This window comes from Emiliania huxleyi (genome assembly GCF_000372725.1).
Source record: "Emiliania huxleyi CCMP1516 unplaced genomic scaffold EMIHUscaffold_108, whole genome shotgun sequence".
Taxonomy (NCBI): Eukaryota; Haptophyta; order Isochrysidales; family Noelaerhabdaceae; genus Emiliania; species Emiliania huxleyi.
In genome coordinates this window covers 89,446-99,871 of record NW_005201912.1, presented here as the reverse complement: position 1 = coordinate 99,871, position 10,426 = coordinate 89,446, and the positions used below count along the sequence as shown (strand labels likewise).

Genomic DNA, 10,426 nt, shown 5'->3' with positions numbered 1-10,426 from the left:
GCGAGGCGGATGGCGGCGGCGACGAGGGCGAGGGCGAGGCGGACGGCGGCGGCGGCGAGGGCGAGGCGGACGGCGGCGGCGGCGAGGGCGAGGCGGGAGGCGGCGGCGGCGAGGGCGAGGCGGACGGCGGCGGCGGCGAGGGCGAGGCGGAGGGAGGCGGCGGCGAGGGCGAGCCGGCGGCCAATACGGCGGCTGCAGGCGCCGGGACAGCGGCGATCGCGATGGAGGAGGAGGCGGCGGCGGCGGCAGCTGCGGAGGCGCCTCAGGTGGAGGAGGGCGCGGCGACCGCGGCGGCAGCGGCCGTGAGGGCAGGCACCGCCGCCGGTGCGGCTGGAGGCGGAGCGGCTGACGCACAGGACACCGTTCTGTTGAAGCCGGAGGAGGTGCTGCAGTGCTCGCCTGAGTTGGTCGGAGAGGCGGCCTACACTTATGCTGGCATCTTCCGCGCACTCGAGTCGACGGGTCATCCGACGGCCGAGCAGCCGGCGGAGATGGAGCTGCAGCTCTATCCCGTGCAGCTGCAGACGCTCGGCTGGGCTCGTGGGAAGGAGGCGGGCGCGACGCGTGGGGGGGCGCTCGTCGACGAGATGGGCTTCGGCAAGACTCAGATCATCGCCGCGCTCGTCCTCTCGGACGACAAGGCGCAGCTCGCGCAGCGCGTGGCGAGCGGCGAGTGCCGCGCTACTCTCGTTGTCATGAAGAAGGCGCTGCTCGAGCAGTGGCGGCGTGAGCTCACCAAGGCGCAGCCCGATGTCGAGCGTCTGCGGTGCGCGCCACTCACGCCCCGCATGCCGCGTCCACGCGTTGATGAGAGCGCGCGCAGCATGACTCGCCGGGTCTCTGCGCGCAGCGTGTGCGTGCACAACAAGAAGATGAAGCAGTTTGAGCTTGCCGTCGAGGCCGACGTCGTGCTCACCACCTTCGAGAACTTCTTCGTCGACTCGCGGCTGAAGCGGCAACGCTGGCACCGGCTCGTCGTCGACGAGAGCGCGCAGCATTTGCGCACACTCTCGTCGAAAATCGGCAAGCAGCTTCGCCAGCTCGGCGCGCGCTACAGGTGGGTCCTGTCCGGCACGGCGATTGACGGCAACCTCGCGGCGCTCGCGGGGCAGCTCGCCTTTCTGGGCGTTGGCGGCGACGCCGCTCGCCCCGATTGGTGGACGGCAGTGCAACGCGCGCTTGGTGACACGCAGACGCGCGATGCGGCGCTGCGTCGCGCGGTCACAGCCCTCTCGCCCGTGATGATGCGGCACTCGCACGCGCAGCGTTTTGCGCTCTCGGGCAATTTGCTCATCCCTCTGCCGCGCAAGGAGCACGCGTACGTGCCGGTCCCGTTCGAGTGCTCGAGCACCGGCCATGCCGGCCACGGAGAGGTCGTGACTCGCTGCCTCGAGCACCTTGCACGGCGCGAGCTCAGCGTGGGCTTGGGTGCGCCGCACGGCGATTTCCCGGACTTGCCCAAGGGGCGGGTGCAGGAGCTGCTGCTCGCGAGCTCGCACGCGTGCACGGTCGAGCCGGGCGAAGTTGCTGCGCGGTTGCCGATGCTTCAAACTTGCAAGGCCGACGGGCTCACCGCCGGCTCGCTCGTGCCCACGCGCCTCGTGACACTCGCCGCTGTGACCGGCGGCCTCTCGTCTGACGCGCAGCGGCGCGCCGTCGATGAGGGCAAGGTGTGCTCGATGTGCCGCGTGGACTTCGGCCAGCCCGCCGCCACTTCGACTCGCGCGCGCGTGATCGTCAACGGGTGCTGCCACTCGTACTGCAAGCGGTGTCTCAGCGACCTCTTCATCGAAGCGCGCGGTGAGGAGTTCTTTTGCCGCCACAGCAGCTGCCGGAACCGGCTGCAGCTTGGTTTTCTGCGCGAGCTCGTGGACCGCGGCACGTACGAGGCGTCGGAGCGCGCGCTAGATGACAACGCCGCCTGGGCAGCTTTGGACAAGAGCTGCCCGCCTCCGTGTGAGCTCGAGGGATTCCGTGTGAGCATGTGCGACTCGTTCATCGCCGACGCGCGGGCGCGGGAGGGCATGCTTGGGCGGTACGCCGGCACCGCTCAATGCGAAGATGGCTTCGACCATGTGCGCATCCTGTCGAAGGAGTTCCCGCGGCGGCCACTCGCAGAGGCGGATCTCATTCGACCGGGCTCGCTCGACGGCATCGGCGATGCTGCCCGCGAGAAATACGATGTGGGCGAGGGGCTGCAATGCTCCGTGTGCTGCGAGGAGCTGCAGGAGAGCCAGCTGGCGGCACTGCCGTGCGGCCACTCCCTCTTCTGCCGCCCGTGCCTCGAGAGGCTCAGGCACTTTGCGGTCGACCCGTCGTGCGTGAGATGCCCGCTGTGCATGGCAGAGCACGCGGAGGACGAGATGCACTTCTGCAACCTCTCGTGCGCGCGCATGGCCTTTGGGCTTCGCCTGGAGTCGCTGCCATCTGGCGAGCGAGCCGACAGCCTGTGCGACGGCTGTCTGCAGGTGCTTCCAACGGCATCCGCGTCCATCTGGCGTTGCCGCTGGCCCAAGCGGCTGCAGAACGGCGCGGCGGCGCGTCAGCACTTTGCGACGGAGCGGTTCCACTCGAAGGGCTGCGCTGAGCAGTGGTTCGCACGCAGCTTGCAGCCCCTCAGCGCGAGCTTTGGCGGGAACCGGCAGCTATACGAGAGCGGTCAGAACCGGCGGTCCAACATCGACGAGTTGACACCGCTCTACCGGCGCGATGGTACCGGATGGTGGCGCCTCGGCTACCAGCATGCCAGGACGGAGGCGATGTCGCTCTCCCGCGCGACCGAGGAGTGGAACGATTTGCTCGTCAACTTCCCCGGCATGGAGCCGCACGCCTTCATGGCGCACCTCGACGCGGCGGCCGGCCACTGGACGTCTCAGTTCGCGGACGCCCCGAAGATCAAGAAGCTCGTCGAGCTCATCGCCGACCAGGAGGACAGCGACAAGTTCCTTGTCTTCTCTCAGTCGAAGCTGCTGCTTGAGCGCGTCGCGGACGCGCTGCACGCGCAGTGGGCAGATCACCGCGCAATCGAGGTCGACGAGCGCGTCATTGTCAGCACCGCCGCCGGCGCCCGCGGCACGGTGACGGGCCTCGCTGAGCAGCCGTGGCGCGACGAGGCGGGCCGAGAGTGGGTCGACCAGCGCGTGTTCGTGCTGCTCGATGGTGAGGAGGAGGCGGAGGAGTTCCCTCTCGACCGCGTGCAGGCTGTGCCATTCTTCGTGTGGGCCAAGGACGGCGAGGCGGCGATGTCCCTCTTTCGTGACGAGCCGACGTGCTGCGGTTTGCTGCTCGAGACAGGCAACTTCGCCGCCGGCCTCACGCTGACCGCTGCCAACACGTGCTTCGTGCTCGAGCCGCAGCTCGACGCAGCGCTGCAGGCGCAGCTCGAGGGACGTGTGCACCGCCCAGGGCAGACCCGCGTCGCGAAGATTGTGCACCTGTACACGCCCGGCACCGTCGAGGAGCGCGTCGTGCAGCTTCGTCGGTGAAAGCTCGAGTTCATGAGTGAGAGCGTGCGGGAATTCGTTTTCTCCCTTTTAGGAATGTGGATACCTACGGCTACGCGCGATGTGCGCAGCCTTCTGTACGGTTGGTGTGTCTTGGGGTGTACGGTTTGTACCTGGTAGAGCCGTATGCTTGAAGAGGGGTAGAGCTGACGTGTTCGAGAACGAATTAAAGGAACGTTGATGGCGCCAGCGCCTGCTCGTGAGTCGTGTTGACAAGTGGGGAGCAGACGGCTTCGTTACGAAGCTGCCCCCAGCAGGCGTCTTGACGGGTGACGGGTGTACAAAATTCTTCTCTACACAAAAGAGGCCAACGGACCCGAGAACGAATTAATTTTTCCTCCCGTGTACCCCACACGACGGCTCGCAAAAGCTGCCCGCCCGGGCCACACTGGCGCACCGCGGCAGACCCCCGAGACTGATCTGTTTTCAGCGCGGCTGTGCACCTGTGTGGCTTTTCTGAGATCTGAGATCGCGGGGCGGGGTGCGCGCTGTGCCTGCTGCCTCGTCGTAGTTTATATACCAACATCCGGTGTCCTGCACTGCGTGCGATATCCGCCGCTACCCGCGCCGAACGGGCGCGCGAGAGCAGGCCTCTTTTGCGATCGCGGGCGCGCGAACTCCCCCCAATGTGATAAGCTTCGACGAAGATCGACCATCGAGTCTCCCGCTCGTCCATCCCTTCTCCCACCCTGAGCCGCGCGACCGGCGCCGTCGGTGGGACGTGGGAGCGGTCGTGCCTCCCGCCGCCCGCGCCGCTAGAGAGGCGCCTCACGGCTTTGGCAGGGATGCAAAGACCAGCTGCAGCGCCTCGCGGATCGCCTCCTGCAGCCGCTGCACCTCGCGCCCCGCGAGTGCGCCGCCGTCCTCGCTCGTCGGCCTGCCGATGGCGTTGATCAGGTCCGGGGCGAGCGCAACCTGCTCATAGCCACGCACCCGTGAGGCGACCCCCGACCCGACCCACACCGCATCTCCGGCGCTGCGCGGGGCACCAAGTGAGCGCACTCGGAGCGGCGCCGCGCCGCAGACGGCGACACGGCGGCCTGGCCGGCGGCTGGCGGGTGGGCCGTCCCCACCGGCAGCCGCAAGTCGGTCAGCCGCGTGAGCATCGCAGAGAGCTGCGACGCGCGGGCCGACACCTCGCTCGACGGCGCCGGCGGAGGCGCGGCCGCCGACCACTCGCGCAGCGACGCCTGCACCGCGTCGGTCAGCAGCGGGAGCGCGAGCCTCGACACCTCCACGCCGCCTTCCCACCCGTGCGGCCCGCACGCTCGCCCCGCCGAAGCCGCCCCGCCGCCTCCGCCGCCTCCGCCGCCCCCGCCTCCGCCGCCCCCGCCTCCACCGCCCCCGCCTCCACCGCCCCCGCCTCGGTCGCCGCCTCTGTCGGAGGTCGGCTCGCCCTCGAGGGGCCCGAGCCCAGCGGAGGCCTCGCAGAGGGAGTCGAGCGCCTGGGCGGTAGTGGTGCGTGGCCACTCGTCCGGTGGGTGGTGGGTTAAAAACCTGGAATTGGTGGGCAAGTGGGTGGGAAACCGGTGGAGGCGTGGTCTCTTGTCCCGCTTCCCCCTCGCCGGCACAAGGGGAGAGGGGGGGGGGGGGGGGCAGCGAGCGCGCGCCTCGCGCCAGCAAGCGTCCCGCTTGAGCGCGCTGCTCGCGGGCAGGGTGAGCACGGAGTGCGACAAGCCGAGCAGCTCGACCCGCGCCCCTTCGCGCATCTGAGGCAGCGAGCGCAGCACGTCGCGTGCAGCCTGCCCGGGCAAGCGGGCGGGAGGCGGGATCAGGACACGGACACGACTCTCCTCCCGAAAGGAGGGCAGGCACGCCGCCACGCATGCAACACCGCCAACCTCGGCTGATCTCGGCTGATCTCGCCACGCTGCCCCGCCGCTCATCTCCGGTGATCTCGGCTAATCTCGCCACGCCTGCAGCACCGCAAGCTCGCGCGCCAGCCCCTCCTCGCCGGGCGCCTATTCACACTCAGACGGCGTGTGAAGACGTGTGCAGAGCTTATGCGGCGCCCGCTCCTTCCTTCTCCGGCGCCGTGGGCAGGAGGAGGGTCCTCTTGCCCCCGCCCGCCCGCGCAGCGTACTCCGCCTCCGCCTCCGCCCCCCCACCCCGCTGCGGCGGCGGCGAGAGCAGCGCCCACATCGCTCGGATCATCTCGTCGTGCGCGGCGGGCGTAGCCACGTCCGAGCCGGCGGTCGGCGTCTCACCAGCGGAGGCGAGGGCGAGGGCTGGCAGCACCGCGCGCGTGAGGCCGACGAAGGTCCTTGCAACCTCCTTTGGCAGCGCGGGGCAGAGCACCTGCCGTGGAGAGGGCGCGAGTGCGGCCGAGAGGTGGGGTGCCGATGCACAGCAGCGCTCTCCTGCCGCCTCCTCCTCATGCGGGGGAGGGGAAGGGGGGAAGGGGGGGGGGGGGGGGCGGAGCACAGCACCTCGGGCGAGTGCGCGAGCTCGAGGATCGCGCGAAGGACCTGCAGCACGTCCTCGAGATGGTCCGAGAGGGTCCGAGAGGGTCCTCACTTTGTGCGAGCCGCAGGACCTGCAACGCGTCCTCGAGAACCTCCAGCTGGGCCAGCGGCGGCACGCCGCTCGTCAGCAGCTGCAGCAGCAGCGAGTATGCGTGCTCCGCGAAGCACGCCACGTGCCGCACTCCTCGCGGCTTGGCCGCCGCCGCCGCGGCGGCGGCCGGCTGCCCCGGCGGCGGCGCCGCGGCGTCCGGCGCGATTGCGACGAACTTGAGGATGTGCAGCAGCAGCAGGGGCCACAGGTTGTCGGCGCGGACGGCGGGCGGGAAGGGGGGGAGCCCCTGCACCAGCTTGAGCGCGGAGAGCTGCAGCGGCGACGGCTTGGCGGGCGGGCGGTACGGGTCCCAGCCACTCGACGCGCCGGGAGGGACCGCGAGCCTCGCCTGTGGACGCGTCTCGGACGCGTCGTGGACGTGTCCTGGGCATGGCCGGGAGATGACCTGCGAGCCTCGCCGAGAGGGTCACCAGCCGAAGGACATCCGCCTCCTCGAACCGGTCGCGCGCCTGCGGGCGCGAGCTCGGGCACTGGTAAAGCGAGGACAGTCGCGCGCCAGATCGCGTGCGTGAGGTTCGGGCAGCGCGTCGAGGCTCATTCAGCCCTCGATCCGTTCGCTCACCGGCCGCGCGCCTGCGTGTACAGCTCGTGCAGCGCGTCGAGCATCGCGTGCAGCACCTGTGAAGAGCAGCCGGGCGGTGGGAGGAGCACCAAACAGCACCCGTGGAGAGTGGTCGGTCGTCGCGCGCGGCGCCTCGGCGTTGGCGTCGTACGCCTCTGCGTCGGCCGCCATCTCGGAGGAGGCGCTCCTGTAGATGGTTGACAGGGGTCAAGACTGTTCATTGCTACTCACAGCAGGCCGTCTCGGAGGAGGCGGACTCGATGAGCCCCCACACGGAGGTCCAGAGCGCGATCGGCAGCCTCTCGTGAGGTGTCGCCGGCGCCTGAGTCATCAACCAAGCCGTCATTGGGTAGAATCACTCGTAGCGTCTCTCTCCCACGGGGTCGCCGCCGCCTCGCTCGCGTTCGGCCGCGCTCGGTCTGCAGGGCTGCCCGGCTCACCCGCCGCCGCCCCGCTCGATGCGCCGCCCTGGCCGCCGCCGCCGCCAAAGCCTCCGCCGCCTCCACCTCCGCCTTCGCCGCCGCCGCGCTGCGGGGAGCGGGCGGCGGCGAGGAGGGAGGAGGAGGCGCGGCGCGGGGTCTTGAGGGCGACGGTGGAGCAGAGCAGCTCGTGCACCAGGGCGTGGATCGCCGCCTTGGAAACCTCGACGGAGCGGCGGGCGGCGAGCAGCGACGTGCGGCAGAAGGCGAGCAGGCGCGCCCACGCCTTGGAGAAGCGCGGCCGCGCCATCAGCGTGGGGAGGAAGGCGCGGAAGAGACGCGTCGACGAGTGCAGTAGCAGCACCCACGTCTCGTCCCACTGCTTGGAGGCGGTGTCGCGGGAGTGGTGGAGGAGCATCAGCACGGGGACGCCGCCCTCCTTGCCGAGCGGCTTGGCAACCTATGAACGAATGGACCTTTCATTCACCGACTATGAGCTCCTCCTGCCGACTGCGGCGTTGCAACCTGCTGCGTCGCGCACGCCGCAGCGGCGGCCTCGCACACCTCGCGCATCATCGGCAGCAGCGCGCGGAAGAGCGCGTAGTCCCATGTCGAGCCGGACAGCTGCGCGCCGTGCGACGTGAGGATGGAGGTGAGCGTGTGCAGCGAGCAGGTCCGCACCTCGGTCCGCTCGTCAGCGGCAAGCCGCCTCAGCTGGCGCGCGATCGCGCACCACAGCTCGTGCGACTCGACCGGCTCCTCGACGCGCAGTTCGCCGTACCGCGGCGCAGGAGCGAGCGCAGACCCAGCCAGCTCCGCCTCGTCGCCACCCGCGGGTGAGCCGCCGCCGCCGCGGTCGGCCGCAGCCGCCGCGTCGCTCGCACTGCCGGCAGCCGCCGCCGCCGCCGCTCCCGCTGCCGCTGCCGCTGCCGCTGCCGCTGCCGACTCCGCCGCCGACGCCGACGCCGCCGACGCGGCGGCGGCCGGTGGCGGAGGGGAGGCGCGCCCGCTAGGCGCGGGGAAGGCGTCCTCCTCGTCCTCCTCCTCCTCGTCGGTCGGCTCCGCGGCGGACGAGGCGCCGGGCGGGTCCTCGTCGGCGGCGTACTCGAGCAGAAAGTCGGAGATGGTCCACTGCAGGCCGATGGCGGTGAGCGAGGCGTTGAGATGGTCCGCCTGGTTGCCGTACGCCGCCGCTACCTCGACGTACGCGAGCAGGCACGGCGGCGGCAGGGAGGGCAGGAAGTCGGAGGCGATGAGCTGGACAGAGCGGATCGCGAGCGGCAGCAGCGGCAGCAGCGCGGGCTTGGTGGCGGCGCGCCACAAGATAGAGAGGATGAGCAGCCAGCCCTCGACCAGCCCGGCGCCGCACGAGCGGAGCAGCTGGTGGACACACTGCAGCACGCGCTCCTGTGTCTCGCGGTGCGCGCACCGGCGCTGCAGCTCCTCGAGCGGGGAAAGGACGTGCCTGTCCCACCCACCGCCCCAGCCGCCCTGGCTCCCCCACCCGCCCGCCGCGCCGGCAGACAAGGGCCTCCCCCTGCGCCCTCCCGCCGCCGGCGCGTCGGCGGCGGCCTCGCCCCCGTGCGGGGCCGCGTCGCCGTCTCGCTGCGCCATCCCGTACTGCAGCACGCTCAGAACGACCTTGGAGAGTGACTCGATCCTACGTGCTGAGTACGCCAACCTCAGGGCGCGAATACGGTATTGTGCAGCGTCTTCAGAGCACCGCGTGAATACAACGGATAGGAATGCAGTGATACAGCGGACTACGGGTGAATACAGCGGAATACGTGGCCCTCTCGGGCGCTAGCTGGGAGACACGAACACGTATTCCGCTTCTAGGGACTCGATCCCGACGACGCGGATGCGCGGCACCTTGTGGTTCGCCACGGGCAGCAGCAGCTGCGTCACGAGCGGCCACAGGGCAGGCGCGCGGTGCAGGTTGCACAGCACCGTCTCGACGAACCGCGTGAGGGCGAAGAGTCGCTGCGCCGTCCCACCCGCCCCCGAGCCGGGCGCGGCGAGCTTCTCCTTGGAGGTTGCCTCGTGGGCGAGCGACGCGAAGCACTGCGTCGAGAGAGCGGTCAGGAAGTGGCCGAGCGCCTCGTCGTCGAGCTCGACGGTCACAGACGCGAAGAGGTTGCTCAGCGCCTAGCGCTGGTTAGGGTTCGGGTCAGGGTCAGGGTCAGACGGCCACAGACGCGAACGGAGGTTGCTCAGCGCCGTGTGCAGCAGGCCCAGCTCCTGCGTCGCCGCGTCGGCGCCGCCGAGCGCCGCCGCGCGCTCGGCGGACTGCGGCGAGGCTGCGGTGAGCTTGGAGGAGAGGATGATGCGGTCGAGCTGCTCGAAGGTCTGCAGGACCAGGTTCCAAGACGAGCCGAGCAGCGACCCCATGCAGTGCGCGATGTTGAAGAGGGCCTTGAGAGCGAGCACGTTCTTGGCGGAGAGGGACGTGTGCGGCAGCGGCTCGTACGCCGCGTCCGGCGGCGCGAAGGAGAGCGCCGACGCCTCTTGCAGCTCCTGCCGCGCGCGCGGCGGTAGCGCGTACCGGCAGAGCGCCGCCAGCAGCGCATCGCGCGGCTGCTGCATCGAGAGGCGGCCGCATGCGTGCGTGAAGGCCTGGAAGGCCTTGAGGGTCGCCTGCACCGCCTCGTCGGAAGAGAAGCGCGCCTAGGAAGCGTCTCGGAGGTGTCTCGGAAGTGTCTCGGAAGTGTCTACGAACGTCACGCGACTCGTCGGAAGAGAAGCGCGCCGTCGCCAGCGCGAGGGAGGTACAGAGCGGGACCCAACACGTCGAGACGAGGGAGCGCACCAGCTGCATCTCGCCGCGCGCCGCCTCCGACATCGACAAGTGCACGCCCCCGATGACGATCTTTGCGCGCTCCACCCCGCCGCCTTTGGCCGCCTCCTCGCCGCTCGCCGTGCCGTGCGCGGCCGCGCGCTCCGAGAGGGCGACGACGGAGTGGACGAACGAGAGGACGCACCTGGGGGAGGTGTGGGGAGGTGTGGGGAGATGTGGGGAGATGTGGGGAGATGTGGGGAGATGTGGGGAGGTGTGGGGAGGTGCGGGGAGGCGTGGGGAGGTGTGGGGAGGTGTGGGGAGGTGTGGGTAGGTGTGGGTAGGTGTGGGGAGGTGTGGGGAGGTGTGGGGAGGTGTGGGGAGGTGTGGGGAGGTGTGGGGAGGTACGGGGAGGTGTGGGGCGGTGTGGGGCGGTGTGGGGAGGTGTGGGGCGGTGTGGGGCGGTGTGGGGAGGTGTGGGGAGGTGTGGGGAGGTGTGGGGAGGTGTGGGGAGGTGTGGGGAGGTGTGGGCAGTCCTGGGGAGGTGTGGGGAGGTGTGTGGAGGTGCAGCAGGTGCGTGGAGGTGTGC

General features: G+C 70.4%; 3 protein-coding genes across 3 annotated transcripts in view; 1 reads left to right on the top strand and 2 right to left on the bottom strand.

Annotated features, from left to right (window-relative positions):
- Positions 1-3,263: 3,263 nt before the first annotated feature.
- On the top strand, positions 3,264-3,481 carry EMIHUDRAFT_361193 (hypothetical protein; the record flags this gene model as incomplete). The annotated part of the gene is made up of 1 exon (XM_005792315.1): positions 3,264-3,481. A coding segment is annotated over one exon (218 nt), but the record flags the coding sequence as incomplete, so codon positions are not given.
- Positions 3,482-4,271: 790 nt separating this feature from the next.
- On the bottom strand, positions 4,272-5,330 carry EMIHUDRAFT_223135 (hypothetical protein; the record flags this gene model as incomplete). The annotated part of the gene is made up of 4 exons (XM_005792314.1): positions 4,272-4,418; positions 4,493-4,693; positions 5,168-5,245; positions 5,319-5,330. The coding sequence occupies 4 exons, from the start codon at positions 5,328-5,330 to the stop codon at positions 4,272-4,274; spliced, it is 438 nt and encodes a 145-aa protein (XP_005792371.1).
- A 174-nt stretch (positions 5,331-5,504) lies between these two features.
- Positions 5,505-10,426, bottom strand: part of EMIHUDRAFT_223134 (hypothetical protein) — a gene marked incomplete at both ends in the record, with an annotated part of 7,141 nt that continues 2,219 nt past the window's right edge. Inside the window, 13 exons of the mRNA XM_005792313.1 lie at positions 5,505-5,801; positions 5,933-5,971; positions 6,040-6,123; positions 6,313-6,408; positions 6,491-6,529; positions 6,742-6,829; positions 6,900-6,964; positions 7,258-7,521; positions 7,587-7,880; positions 8,259-8,552; positions 8,886-9,201; positions 9,256-9,728; positions 9,871-9,999. Coding sequence (XP_005792370.1) covers positions 5,505-5,801; positions 5,933-5,971; positions 6,040-6,123; positions 6,313-6,408; positions 6,491-6,529; positions 6,742-6,829; positions 6,900-6,964; positions 7,258-7,521; positions 7,587-7,880; positions 8,259-8,552; positions 8,886-9,201; positions 9,256-9,728; positions 9,871-9,999 — 2,478 coding nt within the window. The remainder of the gene's footprint in view (positions 5,802-5,932; positions 5,972-6,039; positions 6,124-6,312; positions 6,409-6,490; positions 6,530-6,741; positions 6,830-6,899; positions 6,965-7,257; positions 7,522-7,586; positions 7,881-8,258; positions 8,553-8,885; positions 9,202-9,255; positions 9,729-9,870; positions 10,000-10,426) is intronic.